This window comes from Bubalus bubalis, chromosome 2, assembly GCF_019923935.1.
Source record: "Bubalus bubalis isolate 160015118507 breed Murrah chromosome 2, NDDB_SH_1, whole genome shotgun sequence".
NCBI classification, from domain to species: domain Eukaryota; kingdom Metazoa; phylum Chordata; class Mammalia; order Artiodactyla; family Bovidae; genus Bubalus; species Bubalus bubalis.
This window is the reverse complement of record NC_059158.1, coordinates 171,677,351-171,690,833: the sequence shown is the minus strand read 5'-3', so window position 1 is coordinate 171,690,833 and position 13,483 is coordinate 171,677,351. Positions and strand designations below refer to the sequence as shown.

Here is a 13,483-nt window from a genome sequence, read left to right as displayed (position 1 = left end):
CTCCCCCTTCAACCCATAGCTCTATAGTGCTCCATCACGTCCCCATTAGCCAGTTGCAGCTCAGTCCTTGACTACAGGAATGGCCACCCACCAGACCCTGGTGCCAAGGGGCACACCCCCCCAACTGAGGTCTCCAACCCACTGTCCCCAGGAAGGACAGCAGGGTCAGAGTTCAAGATCCTCCCCTCTTCTTGCCCCTGCACCTCTGGAGAAAGCCTAAAGAAACCAAAACAGAAAAACCAGGCCTGAGACAGCTTTGTTAGAACAACTCAGCAAAATAAAATTCCGGTTTATTGTTGGACAACATTGTTTCACACATACATCAAACAGGCCAAAAAAATAAACAGCAACTTCATAGACAAAAAAAGGAAAAAAAGAAACCTTTTATCTTTGGCCTTTTTAACCATCTCATACAAACCAACTACTTATAGTACAGCTAAGTACATACACAAAAAAAGTTACTGGAATGCTCGGAATAAGATTGTTTTTTGTTGTTGTTGTTTTTGCTTTTTTTACAAGGTTTTTTTTCTCCTTTGAGATTATAATGAACATGGTCACACCACAAGTAAAGTCAGAGTAGGACAGAGAACGCTCCGAAGGCTGGTTTGGTCATCCGAGATCATTAAAAATGGCTGACCCCTAACAATATGTACAAAAATATAAAATGTAAATAAAAAATACAAACAAATTTTCCTTTTTAAAGTACTTTAAGAAAAAAAGCAGGGCCTTAGAAGTTTTGGTTCTTTTTTCCTCCCCTGTTGCAAATTCACGTTGTGGTTTTGGTTGGGTGGTGGAGAGCGCTGTCATCTGTGGGTGGCGCTGCCCGCCAGGGGCGGGCGGGCGGGACTCTCTACTCGAAGGTGACCACGTTTATAGATTCTGAGACGGGAAGTGGAGGGTGAATAGGTCACGGCGGCCTTTTTTTTTTTTTTTTTTAGTTTAACTTTTCCTTTTTTGCTGTCTAGTCATCCTCATCAGTCTTCTGCTTCTTGGTATCCACATCGTCATCCTGGGAAGGGAAGGATTGTCAAGGCCTCTTCCAATCCCCTGGGCCCGCCCACCCACTGGCTGAGCTCCTGCTGGCAGAACTAAAACCAGGCATGCGCTGTTCCAGAGGGCCCCTGTTCCCACTCCAGCTCAAGAGAAGGACCATATACTGCATCTTATAACCACTTAAGTTCCACCAGCCCCTCCAGTGTTAGTGTCTCAGATCCTAGCCCTCTCGCCCAACTCAAGCCAGACCAGACCCACCTCATCATCTTCAGCTGCCCGTTTGCCCGTAGCTGCCTCAGCCTCCTCATCTTCATCTCCGTCCTCTTCCTCACCTGGTGAGAACAAAGCCCAGGTAAACCACTCTGCCTTCCTCAACTAACCAGGCACAGTGGGTCCTGGGACTCTTCCGCTCAGTGGCAGCCAGCAACAGGGGGGGTGGTGGACACGATGACAGGAAAACTGCAGCTCCTTGGGCAATCTCCAGTAACCGAGTAACCAGGGTTGAGTGCCGCTGAGCCATCTCTGCTGCCTGACAAACTGGGCAGTCGCTGCACCCACACTGCCCATCATAGGCAGCTTGTCATCAGAGGTAAGACAACCCAAGTGAAACCAGAGAAGCCCCACCAACCAACTGATCGGGGCATGGAGGGCACTCTCCAGTGGGCGTGAGCGTGGTGCTGGGGACACAGCCCCACAGTCACTGGCCAAAGTGAGAAAGATATCCGCTCTGTGGCTACAAGCCCAGTTGGAGGTGGTCCCTTGGACCCCCACCCCCACCCCCACCCCACCCCCGCCAGGGAGACCCCAGTCCCTCCCCATCTGCTAGGAAAGACCAGAAAGAACAAAGCTACTCACCGTCACCTTCCTCCTCCTCCTCCTCTTCCTCCCCACCTTCCTCCTCTTCTTCGTCTACCTCGTTGTCTGCCTCCTGCTCCCCATTTTCCTCATTCTCCTCGACAGAAAGCAGAGCAGCTTGTTGATGAGGACAGAACATCACTCTGCCCCCAACGTCCCTTCTTCCAGACCCTGCCCTGGGCTTCTACAGACCAGACCCCCGGAGAGATGTCCCCTGAAGTTCTAGCCAGAGATCCCAGTACAGAACTGGCCAAGGCCTCGGCCCCCCGCCCCACCCTTGATTAAGCCCAAAGTCTTAAGTAAGAAGTCCAGGCCAGGAGCTGCTGGGGGTCATGACCACAGCAGACACTCACAGCATTCCCATTTGCAGGTGCCTCTCTCCCATTCTCCGCCTCCTCCACAACTTCCTTCTTCTCCTTTAAGTCCTTCAAAAAGGAAAAGGGAACCAGTAAGTCTTCTGAGTAGCCTAGGGCTGGCAAAGGGGCCCAGACCTACAGGTAGGAGGGATTCAGTGCCAATCCTGATGTCCCAAATAACAAGCTCAAAGTTACAGGTGGGAGAGAGCAAAGAATACTGAGTGTCTGTGGCCGGGATCTCATCCTACTTCTCTACCCTTAAAAACACACACATTTTTTAAAATGGATCCAGAACAGCGGTTCCCACCGCACCTTTACTCATGCTTCTTAGGAAAGAAGCCATGTAGCACCACAGACCGAAACCTGTCTGGCCGGGCAGACGAGCCCGGGAACACTTCACTCACACTCTCTCATCACAGACTTGTTTCCAACTAGAGAGCTCCGCCTCTCACAAATCCTTCTTGGAAGACAGCAGGTATGTGCCATAAATAAATAAGGCAATGGGGGAGGGCCCTGACACTGCGGGAGGATTCCCGTGGGTGGACTAGCCTGGGAAGGGAATGGGAGGGAACTAACTGGCAAAACTGGGGAAGCCGCTTCTCCAGCCAGAGGGCCCGCAGCCGAGCTCAAGCTCGGAGCCCACGATCTGGCAAGCGCAAGGCTTTCTTTGAAGGTACCAGAATCCCACCGATCCCTCCGTAAGCCACAGCCATCCCAGAAGGAGGCAGACCACAGCCCTGGACATGGGCGCGGGCTCAGGCGACAACACTCCTGGGCCTGAGTGAGGCCTTGCTGCACTCAGGCGCGCAGTCCCTGAAATTTGGCAGTTGGGAGCGCCAAAATGTCCCTCCGTGGCTCTCTCGCCCGTCCGAGGGCCAGTTCGGTGTCCGTCAGGCCGCGCCTCGCCCGAGCCCCAAGGGGCAGCGCCGCCGCGGGCACCCCGCAGCCCCGTAATTTTTTCCACCCAGTGCGGCACACTCTGCCGCCAACACAAACAGGCTTCGAGCAGCCCGGGAACCGGAGGCTGCTCGGGCGCCTTCCGGTGAAGGGCCCCGGGGCACCTGCCGGCCCCATCCTCCTGGTCCTGCTCCCTGTCCGACACAGCGCGGACCCTGGCACCGCCCGCTCCCGCCCCCTGGCGGCCGGAGCCCCGGGGAGTTGTGGGGGCGGGGAGGTCGTGGCGCGCAGGCGCGAACCCCCGCCCGGCGGGCTTTGCGCGCGGGCCTCTGCACGCACCGCGCGCGCGGAGCACGTGGCCCCGGGGCCTCCGAGTGCGCCCCTGACCCTGGAGACCTGGCGCCCGCTGGCTTCACTGGCACCGCCGGGCGCGCGCCAGTTGGTCTCCAGTCTTTCCGGGCCTCTGGGCGCCCCCGCCGCCTCTCCTCGCAGACCTAGATGCGCGCGCCTACATCTCTGTATTTGGCGGGCAAAGTCCCGCGGGAGGCCGCCCCGAAGTCCGCGGGGCTTTAGCAGTCCCGCAGCCGGAGGCCGTCGGAGACGCATTCAACAGGGGCATTTAGGGCTCCTAGCGGGAAATCACCTTGGGGGAAAAGCGAACGCCCGCGCTGGGAAGGGCTGACCCTCTCCTTCAAACTAGTTCCCTGGCTGGGCCCAGAGAGAACCGGAGGGAGCCCCGGCGGATATCCGTGTCCCAAGCCCCGCTCCTCTCGTGGAGTCGCCCCTGGGAAAGAACCAGGGGTGACGGCAGGGGCACAGGAGTTAAGGAGACGCCAAGGTGACTCGCGCCTGTCTCCGTAGGGGCACGAATAAGGACCAAAGGATTTTAAAAAAGCGGTTCCTCCTCAAAGTGCTGTGCTCCCGCCGAGGGCGGAGACACTCCCCAGGGCAGGGAGCGGGACCGACGCGGCGCGCAGGAGCGGAGCTGCGCCAAAGGCGCAGGATCTCAAAACCGAGGGCAGTGAAGCCGCATCACCGGGCCTCAACAGCCCCCGGCGCGCGGCTCGGCCCGCAAGAAGGTAGTCTTGGCCGCAGCTTTTGTTCGCCCGCGTAGTGCCCGAAGCAGCCGCACACTCGGTGCCCCCGGGCAGCCGCGGGGGGCGCCCATCATCGCCCCGGCGCGCCGATCCTTCACTTTCCGTTTCCTCCCCTCCAGCGCGTGGGCTCGCCTCCTCCTCAGCGATGCCTGGTACCGCTGGTGAATTACTGAGGCTGGGCGGCTGCTCCCGGCACACTCCTCTACACCCCGGGAAACCCACCTCCCCTCCCCGAGGGCAGCCAGGGCGGAGGAGACCTTCACACCTCCGCGGGAAGACAACCGACACCGCGGACCCGCCGCCCCGCTCCGCCTTATCGGAGCCTAGTCCAGATAAACCTCTTCGGATCCAGTACAAGGCGCGAAAAGTCGGCCGCCCGGCGCCTAACAAAGAGTAGTGCCGCGGATGGGCGCTCGCTACGGAGCCGCCACTTCCCGCAGCCGGCCCGCGCCCGCACACGCGGGCCCCCCCAACCCCGGCACTTCCGATTCCAAAAGCGCTCCAGTTTCAAAGTTATCTCAGCGCGCCCCGTGGGCCGACGACCCCCCAGCCAGGTCCCTATCCTCCGGCCGCCACTCCGAAGAGTCACAAACAAGTTTCGGGAGCCCGTGCGGCAGCCTCCCCTCGAGCCTGTCGGCCTCCGCACTCGCATCTCCGGGTCCCTGAGGGCCCTCAGGTCACTCCCGGATGGGCATCACGTTTGCCCACGGCGCTTCCCGCCCCCTCCCCCGCACGCGCACAAAGAGTGGGCTACCTAGTACCCTAGGCCGGGAGCGGGCGGGCTCCGCAGCGAATTGGGAGTAACAGCGGGCTCGGGGCAGAGCCGGGTGCGGCGCGCCAAACACCGCTCCGGCAGTGGCGGCGCGCGGACCCCAAAAGGGAGGGCGGGCGGGCGGCGTCTAACCTCACCTTGGTGGTGATCTCGGAGCTGGTGTCCACGGCCGCGTCTGACATGATGGGGCACTCCGGTGATCCGATGCAACGGACTGAGAAGAAAAGCGGGAGTTCGAGGACTCTGGCGGTAAAGCTGCCGGAGTCCGCGGCGGCGGAGATGGCGCGCGGCGGAGGTGGCTGCGGCGATCAGGGAAGCCGGAGACGGGAACAATGCAAAGATGGCTTTTCAGAGCAGCCAGTGGGGAACTCACGCGGCGCCAGAACCTTTAATATAGATTAGTGGGCGGCGCTCGGCCTCTTTTGCCCGAACGCCATTGGCTGCGGGCAGGGAGCGGGCGCTCGCTCATTGGCTAGATTCCGAACAATGGGCAAGCATGCTTAAAGCGGCAGTGCCTTGGTGCGTCTGTGCTGCGCAGTCGCCGGCCGCCCTGTCATTCGGGGTCTGAGTTTGCCGGGTCTCGGCGGCATCGACGCCGCTGGGGGAGGGGCGCGCGCTCGCATTTAGGGCGCGCGCTCCCGCCGCTGTTTTGCTCGGTGCTGCTGACGCAGAAAGCCAAAGCGCGGCAAAGCTGCCCGCCCAGCCCCCATCTTCCCCCTACTCCGTCCTCACCCCTCCCCGCGCTTGCTCGGAAGGACGGGGGAAGGGAACAGAAGGAGGCGGCTGGCCCACACGACGGCTGCCAGCCAGGGGGAGGGACACGCCGGGTGCTGGGCTGTGCTCGCCCCGGGCGGTACCCTGCGTAGTGCCCGGGGATGCTCACCCCTCCACCCCCGCGCCTTGGCACATTCCACCACGAATTTTCCCAGCGCAAGTCGGTGGAAAGCCCCACGACGAGCGATGAGGGCGTGAGGCCGAGGCCCGCGTACCTGGGCCACCCCCTACGTCCTCTATCCGCGTCCAGTTCTGGGTGCCCCGAGTCTTTGGGGAAGTGACCCCTTCGCCCACTACCCAGCCTAGGCACCCGCCGCCAAAGCCAGCCGACGAGTGGGCTTCGTGCCAAGCATTCACATTGAGGGTATTCGTGCATCGAGGGGACTCGAGGGCCGGCATGGGCTCCGTCGTCGAGCTGAACAGCCCACGGGCGTCGCAACACACAGCGGGTGCCCGCACTTCGGGGTTCTGGTTTGCGCCTGCCCCGAGCGGTCACTGCCGTCGCGACAGCTACTGGGATGCTTCCAGGACCCGGCCTTCGAGTCTGTCGCTCTCCCGCCCCACTTAAAGCTCTGTGAAGGGCACTTGAACATTTCCTTGCTAGGTTATTCGAGGGGAAGTAATGGTCCCTCAGATCGGGTGGGCTAGTCCTTGGGGGCTCCTTGAAGTTTTGGACGCCATTTAGGGAACACGCGGAGTCCGAAGAAGGGAACCATCCGGACGCCACACTCAAGATGGCGCTGGGCTCGGCGAGCGTGGCGTGACGTGGCGACCCAACCCACTCGGACGATCCAAAAACCGTAGGCCACTGTCTTCTTATCGCCATTGCACTTTGCTGTCGAACTGTGACACCGGTTTTGTGGCAGGAAAGATCGAACTGAGTGTAAAGACGTTCGAGAGAAAACTACCTGTGCCACACACAAGATGGCGACAGATAGTGTTCATCCTCGTGTTGCCAAAAGGGGGCGCCCGACACGGAAGGCGGGACTCGGGAGAAACCAGCGCACACTGGCTGAGAGTGGCGGGCGAACACAAAGTTGACGCTTTGCGTCCTGCCATTGGCAGGTTCCTCTGTCTGTCTCTTGGGGGCCGCCGATTTGGGAATGGAGAAAACCCGGAGTCTGGGATCGCGGAGGAGGGACGATTGTCAAGTCCAGTAGGGCTTGAAGTCGGGGGGTGAGAAGAGAGACTGAGTGGGTCGCCCTTCTCTTTTATTTAAATCAAGGACCCGTGGTCCTGTTCCCACCGCGAGACCCCCGTTAACTAAGCTCAGCGCGCACTCGCCTGGCTGCCCCCGCCTCGGGCCACAGACTCCGCTGCCCAGCCGGGAGCAGGCGCGGAGTGCGGGGGCGCCACTCGGGTCGGGGTCCCCTCCCATTGCCCCTGCCGCTCGCTTGTCAGGCTCGCATCCCCGTTTACATCTGCCTTTCTGACCGCTGGCCTGTGGGGGCTTTCCCGAGCGAGTTTGTCCTTTGGAGAAAAGAGAAGACCGGACTCCCTGTCTTCTGGCAGAAGGGAACGTGGGGCAGGTGCTGGACAGGACAGGGCACCGCGCCACCTCCCGCTGCCTGGCGGTCGCCATCCTGTCCTGGGTACGCAACCGCGGAGGTGGGGCGCCTGCCGGGTCCCCGCCCTGCCCCAGGGCGCCCCGATGGCTGGAGGTGCGATTCTCCCCCAGGGCGGGCGCCTGCCAAACCAAAGGACTGGCAAGCGGTGTCCCCCGGGGCCACGCGTCCCAACCTTTTTGTTCACTCCGCTCCCGCCAGCCGTCAGTTGCCTTTGCTGAGACGGAGACCGGGGCCGCCCTTCGCCCCAGAGTAGGAAGGGTCTCCTTGGCAGCTGCGGCCGCGACCCTTCCTTTGTATCACGTTATCCCGAGAGGTGGAGGGATTGTGCGGCTCCTACTTGGGGTACAAGAGAGCCTCCTGCGGCGCGACCCTTAAACTCTCGTTACCCTGGAAGGGATTGTTTTGTCCACGAAACGCGGATGCATTGAGAGTTTGCTCTGTGCCGCATTTGAGCGACTGTGTCTTCTTCCCTATCTGGATAGTGGCCTTGGGCAGTCGTCTCTTGTGTCCACGGCTGAAAACTGGTCACGATTGTTCTGGATTCTGACCTTAGTGAACGGGGGAGGGGAGTCAAGGGGAGGGGGCAGATCCTGAGAGGAACTGAGTGAATGTGAATTTCCCTCGAAGAACTGCTTTGCCTGACGCTGTCCCTGTGCAGCTGGCTTGGCTAGGTGGGTAAGTTAGGCTCATGCCCACCTGGTTCTGGAACCAGCGTTCCCTTCACTGAGCACACACTGGGTGCCTGCTGTGTAGGTGGCAGTGAGCCTCTGGCTCATGCTTCAAGCATTTTTAGGTATTCTCTGCACTTTCCAAAGTAGGTAGGACAATTATAGGGTTGGATTTTATGAAACTGATTTTTTTTGAATGTCAAAATCAACTGAAAATCGGCAGATTTATAGGTTCAATCTCTAATATGCTATCACTCTCCTTTTTAACAGGTCAGGAAAGCGGACCAAGGGATTATAGCAAGGAACTTGGGATAACCAAGTGAATCAGTGACCAAGTTGAGGCTAAAACCTTACAGTGGAGGAATCTTTGTTGTTAAATGAGCCCTGAATCAGCTATGGCCTTGAACCTCCATCCTGCCATAGGCATGTGGTATTTGAAGGCATGTGGTATTTGACACCTCGTAAGTGAAGGCGTTATTTAGGCTAATGGAGAGCCTCATTCCAGGACTTCCCTGATGGTCCAGTGATTAGGAATCCTCCTGCCATGGATTCAATCTCTGGTCTGGGAAGCTCTCACGTGGAGAAACTAAGCCCAGGTGCCACAACTACTGGGCCAGTGCTCTGGAGCCCACCAGCCGCAACAGCTGAAGCGCATGTGCCTAGCACCCATGCTGTGGAGCCCCCACTTGCTGCCGCCAGAGAAAGCCTGAGCGCAGCAGTGAGGACTCGGCACAGCCAAAAAAAGAAAAAGCCCCGCATCTCCAGTGACAGGCAACCCCTCACCTCCTTTGCTCTTTCTGAACAGGTTGTTATACCCTTCCCCTGTCACTTTGACTCACTGGTGCCTCTCTGCCCTTTGCTGCTTCTGTGACCTTTCAACACCCCACCCCCACCCCCAGGACAAACTGGTAATGCCTTGGGAGCCCACATGTCCTGTCCCTGGTCGTTTACAGCCTGAGGCGCACTGGCTTAGGTTAGAGCTACTTTAAGCCAGGGGACCCAATTGGCCTCCAGGCTAGTTTTGGATTTAGGGAATTTGCATGAGGGACACCTCTGTATGGCCTGCACACTCTCAGCTGGACGACAGGCCTTTCTCTGCTGGCCTGGGGCACACATTTTTTTCAGTTGCCTCACCCTGTAGGCACTTAAGTTTGCAATTCTTGCTCCAAAGCCATTTCCAACATATTCCTAATTGGTCATCTCACAATTTTGATACCCAAGAGACCAGAAAGAATATAGATGCTAGTAAAGCTGCCTGGGTTCAAATCCCAGCTCTGCCATATGCTCTCTGTGTGAATTTGGGAGAGTTATCTTCCCACCTTTGAAAAATGGAGATGACAAGAATAGTATCTACCTTCCACGGGTTCTGGTGGGAACTGAACGAGTTCATATGCAGAAAGTGCTTAAAAATAGGGTCTGGCACAACCAGGAAAGCTGTCAGTGTTCTCAGGATTCCACTTTCCAGCTGCCATCTGTACCTAAGTGGGTTGGCTTCACAGTTTTCGCAGGACTCTGGACAAAGGAACAATGTCTTCAGCAAATTCTTCCTGTACTTGGTGGGAAGGGAGGGCACCAGCCGAGTTGAGTTTCTGGAAGCCTGTGACTCGGTGCCTGACATCCTCGGCAGCCCCTCTGGCCTCAGAGGAAGGACAGAGTCTGAGAGCAACAAACCTCCAAAAGAACCGCCTTTAGAAACCCAGGAGTTTCAGGCTGTGGTTTCCTTGCCCAGGCATCAGGACCTGGGGAGCTGCCAGGGCCCTTTCAACTCTCCCGCCCTGCCGAGCCCGGATGGGATTGTGTAAGAGCCGCCCTCCACACGCCTGCTCTCTCGTGCAGCATGCCTGGGCCTGCCCGTCCTCCCCGGGAGCCGGGCTAGAAGGCCCTGGTACCCACACAGGTCTGGCCACCCAAAGGCTCCTCTCCTGGTTGGGAGAGAGGGGGACATCTCTTGAAGTTCAAGGCCTAATCCCAAACTGATGCCAGACTGGAGTTCTGGGGAGGCTTGGGGCGAGGGGTGTGTGCTGTGTACAAGACCCTGGCCACCCCCTGAGCACACATGCCCTGGTGTCTCCAGGGATCTTCTGCCGGCCTATAGCATTTCCCAGGCCTTCTTCCCTGCATCCTCGTGTTTGTGTGTGTGTCTGTGTGAGCGCGCCTCCCTGCATAGCCCAAGCAGGTGTTTTGCTTAAGCTCTGGGTACCGTTTGTGAGTGCATGGGCCTAGCATCCCAGTGACAGGTGAAGGTGCTGGCTGGGGGAGAACATGTGTGGGCACACAGCCTGTTGCCCTGGCTGCAAAAGCAGGGCATCTGGAGAAAGGTTAATCAGGTATGTGACCGCGAGAAGGCATTTAAGGGGGCATCTCCACACCTGGCCCCACGTGGAAACCCAGCAAGACAGGAACCAAAAGCGGGCCCCAGCTGAGGACCTCGGTGGTCTGGGCCAGGCCAGAAATCCCAACCTGGTTAAACTTGAAGCTAGGAGAGGCCGGCTCTTTGACATCTTGAAGGTTCCTCTTCCCTCTTCTCTGTTAAACTCAAATGGGTCTTTTCTACCTTTCCGTCACCCCTGGCAGAGGAGCCACCCCCAGTCTCGATTAGAGGGGAGAAGATATGAGGGATGGAGGACACACCACCAGCTCCCCTTCTCACAGCCAAGGGGAGTGCAGGCAAGGTGATTGATTGGATGGTTCCAGGGCTCAGAACACTCAGTGGTGCAACCAGGAAACGCCTGGACAGGCTGGATGGCTGGTTACCCTGGTCTGGTCCTTACTCGTGTGCTGGTAACTATGGCATTCCTGTAGAAATCTGAGACACACTGTCGGGAAGAAGGGACCTGCAGCGCTCAGTCCAAGAACAGCTTCCAGCTCTAATGCTGCCTCTCTGTGATGGAGAAGCCAGGGTGGCTCCCAGAGCATTTGGTTTGCACGTGACAGAGCAGAAGGATGAAGAAGCTTAGCAGAGATCACAGAGCCAGCGGGTGACACTGGGATCGGGCCTCCCGCACCCTCCTGGGAGGGCTCGCAGCTGTGCCGTGCAGCGCATAGGAATCCGTTGGTTTCCAGATCCAGGTGGGAGCGAGGGGAGGAGATTTCAGCCTCCTTTAAAGCAATGTTCTCTCCTCCAAGAGGTTTTCTGAGGATTTCACAGGGGAAAAAAAGTGAGGCTCGGACAATTCTATAGGAAAGTCTCAAAACAGGATGAAAGGTTACTCCAGAGAGCAAACCTCCCCAGGGAAGGGAAAGAGGAGCACCCTTTCTAAGGAAGTGCAAGCTCCATGGGCGTTTAGAGCCTGAGAGGAAAGTCAGAGCTCACCCACCTGAACCAAGAGCCCTAGGCCTCCTCAGCTGCAGTGCGGTCTTAACTTACAGTGTTATGGCCAAGCCTAGAATTGTGGCTGTGTACTGGCTCTTGGCAGCCTTCTCCAGGACAGGCCAGTCTCTCTTGCCACGTAGGTGCTTCAAGAGTGTTACTTTGAAAGCATGGGCTAGACACCTGCCTATCCACCTGGATGCTGGCAAGGCCTCGGTTTTCCCAATCGCTAAGTGGAGGGAAGAATATAGCCCAGGTTCCAGGGAGGGAACAGCACGGCTGTCAGTACCCCCTCCATCCTGAGTCATTCACGGGGCCACATCAAAGTCCTTGGCCAAGACACAGTGTTGAGACCCACCCCCAACCTCCGCCCCCTGCAAAGTACCTATCACCGAGGGAGTAACCAGTCTCCTCTTGGGCCATATGTGATAGGTTGGAGGTTTCCTCAATGAAGACTTTTAGGATAATAAAATGTATTCCAGAATGTTCTTCAAAGTCACCACTATAATTAAACAAGGGGCAGCCATGATGGAAGTAAAATGTGTTCTGAATACCTGTAGAAACAGATAAAAGGGAAATCAGAAATTAATGATTAATGTTAATAAGTGAGCCTGCATGAAATGAGTGTCGAGCGTTAGTCGCTCAGTCGTGTCTGACTCTTTGCAACCCTATGAACTGTAGCCTGCCAGGCTCCTCTGTCCATGGGATTCTCCAGGCGAGAACACTGGAGTGGGTTGCCGTGCCCTCCTCAGGGGATCTTCCTGAGCCAGGGGTTGAACCCATGTCTCTTGCATTGGCAGGTAGGTTCTTTACCACTAGTGCCACCTGGGAAGTCCCACTTGAAATGGCTCTCAAAGCAGGCAAGGACCAGCGTTAAGAAACATCCATAGCTGAGAACCCCAGCTCCTGGTTACTGGAAGCTTTCAGTTTCATGCAAGCCTGGCACCTGGCAGTGGTCGGGGTCCTCCATGACTCCTCGCTTCAGTCCCACCTCTTTTCCTCATGGAGCCACCGGCAGGAGTTGGGGCATGCCAGGGACTGGAGGATGCCTAGGACGAGGAGTGCCTAGGCTTGAGTGACGCTGGTTCTAAGCAAATTTCTTGATCCTCCCCACCTGGTTCCCATCATCTGGGCTGAAATGAGAGGGGATCTCTGGGCATACGTGCAGGCTGGGGCTGGCAGGGACAGGTCTGGTTGTATCCCCCCATTCAGCGTGGTCCTGTGTTCTGCACATCTGGCTATACTTCATCAAGAAGTGACCATTCTATTTCTCTGAATCAAGCATGATTGGGCCCGACGTTCCACTGAGCCAGCCCTGATCCCGGGTGTGAACACCAACTCCATGCCAGAGAAGAGAAAACCTGAACGTGCTTCCGACAGTTACGGCAGCACCTCTGCAGATGGAGAGAATGGGAAAGAGCCTCTTTTTACAGGTGGGGTTGCTGGGATCCAGAGCAGGAAAATGATTTGCCAGCAGAGTAGCCCCTAGCCAGGAAGAGAGCCCCTTGGCCCCAGCTGCCAGGGCTCTATGCCACCCACCCTCCCTCTCAATGAGCAGTGGGGGCCCTGGCAGAGGCTGGCTCTGAAAACTCAAAAGCCCAGGGCAGTGGTGCTTCCTGGAGCAAATCAGGCTTGGCAAGAGGCTAAGGTCAGGGAAAGAAGTAAGGGAGAGAGCACAGGCGAGGGAGCCTGGGCAGCTCCACCAGGGAAACCAGCCAGGTAGGTGCATGAACACGAGGGTGAGGCAGGAGGGTCAGAGGGGAGAGGGTGCCTCTGAAAGCTGCCTTGCCCCAAACAAGCAGAGACGTTCCAAACGTGCCCTTCCACAAGTGGGGCCTGGCTACCAGGCTAGAACCCTGAACACTCGCCCCAGCAGGGGCACAGCAAGGGACAGAGCTACACGGTGTAAGCAGTAGAGTGGGCGGTGAGACAGGCAGCTCCTGTTTACTGAACAAAGTCTGGGTCAGTCATGACTCTGGACTCCAGACCCACGTTAACCCATTCAGTGCTAGGTGGTGAGCTACCCACACTCATGGGAGTCAACCTTGCGCCATTCACTGGAAGGACTGATGCTGAAGCCAAAGCCTGATACTTTGGCCACCTGATGCAAAGAGCTGACTCACTGGAAAAGACCCTGATGCTGGGAAAGACTGAAGGCTGGAGGAAAAGGGGACAACAGAGGACTAGATGGCT

At 57.6% G+C, this 13,483-nt stretch overlaps 2 protein-coding genes across 4 annotated transcripts; both read right to left on the bottom strand.

Moving 5' to 3' along the window:
• Positions 1-255: 255 nt before the first annotated feature.
• On the bottom strand, positions 256-5,342 carry PTMA (prothymosin alpha). Of its 2 annotated transcripts, none has more exons than XM_006041863.4 (5): positions 5,108-5,342; positions 2,202-2,273; positions 1,849-1,945; positions 1,252-1,325; positions 256-1,009 (listed from the first exon to the last, which is right to left on the bottom strand). In XM_006041863.4, the coding sequence occupies exons 1-5, from the start codon at positions 5,150-5,152 to the stop codon at positions 962-964; spliced, it is 336 nt and encodes a 111-aa protein (XP_006041925.1). In that variant the 5' UTR covers positions 5,153-5,342; the 3' UTR covers positions 256-961. The 2 variants fall into 2 exon arrangements, with proteins under 2 accessions (XP_006041925.1, XP_006041926.1); XM_006041864.4 differs by having other exon boundaries at positions 1,849-1,942; positions 5,108-5,339.
• Positions 5,343-10,414: 5,072 nt separating this feature from the next.
• LOC123332201 lies at positions 10,415-13,274 on the bottom strand. Of its 2 annotated transcripts, XM_044937954.1 has the most exons (3): positions 12,237-13,274; positions 11,676-11,844; positions 10,415-11,113 (listed from the first exon to the last, which is right to left on the bottom strand). In XM_044937954.1, the coding sequence occupies exons 1-3, from the start codon at positions 12,292-12,294 to the stop codon at positions 10,687-10,689; spliced, it is 654 nt and encodes a 217-aa protein (XP_044793889.1). In that variant the 5' UTR covers positions 12,295-13,274; the 3' UTR covers positions 10,415-10,686. The 2 variants fall into 2 exon arrangements, with proteins under 2 accessions (XP_044793889.1, XP_044793888.1); XM_044937953.1 differs by lacking the exons at positions 11,676-11,844; positions 12,237-13,274 and adding an exon at positions 11,348-11,667.
• Positions 13,275-13,483: the final 209 nt, after the last annotated feature.

Coding starts and splice junctions, on each gene's coding strand:
- LOC123332201 (XM_044937953.1), bottom strand. CDS start 11,598: ATGACTCAGGATGGAGGGGGTACTGACAGCCGTGCTGTTCCCTCCCTG. Junction 11,114..11,347: donor CTAGGCTTGGCCATAACACT/GTAAGTTAAGAC, acceptor TGAAATCCTCAG/AAAACCTCTTGGAGGAGAGA.
- PTMA (XM_006041863.4), bottom strand. CDS start 5,152: ATGTCAGACGCGGCCGTGGACACCAGCTCCGAGATCACCACCAAG. Junction 2,274..5,107: donor GCTCCGAGATCACCACCAAG/GTGAGGTTAGAC, acceptor TCCTTTTTGAAG/GACTTAAAGGAGAAGAAGGA. Junction 1,010..1,251: donor GGGCAGCTGAAGATGATGAG/GTGGGTCTGGTC, acceptor TTCCCTTCCCAG/GATGACGATGTGGATACCAA.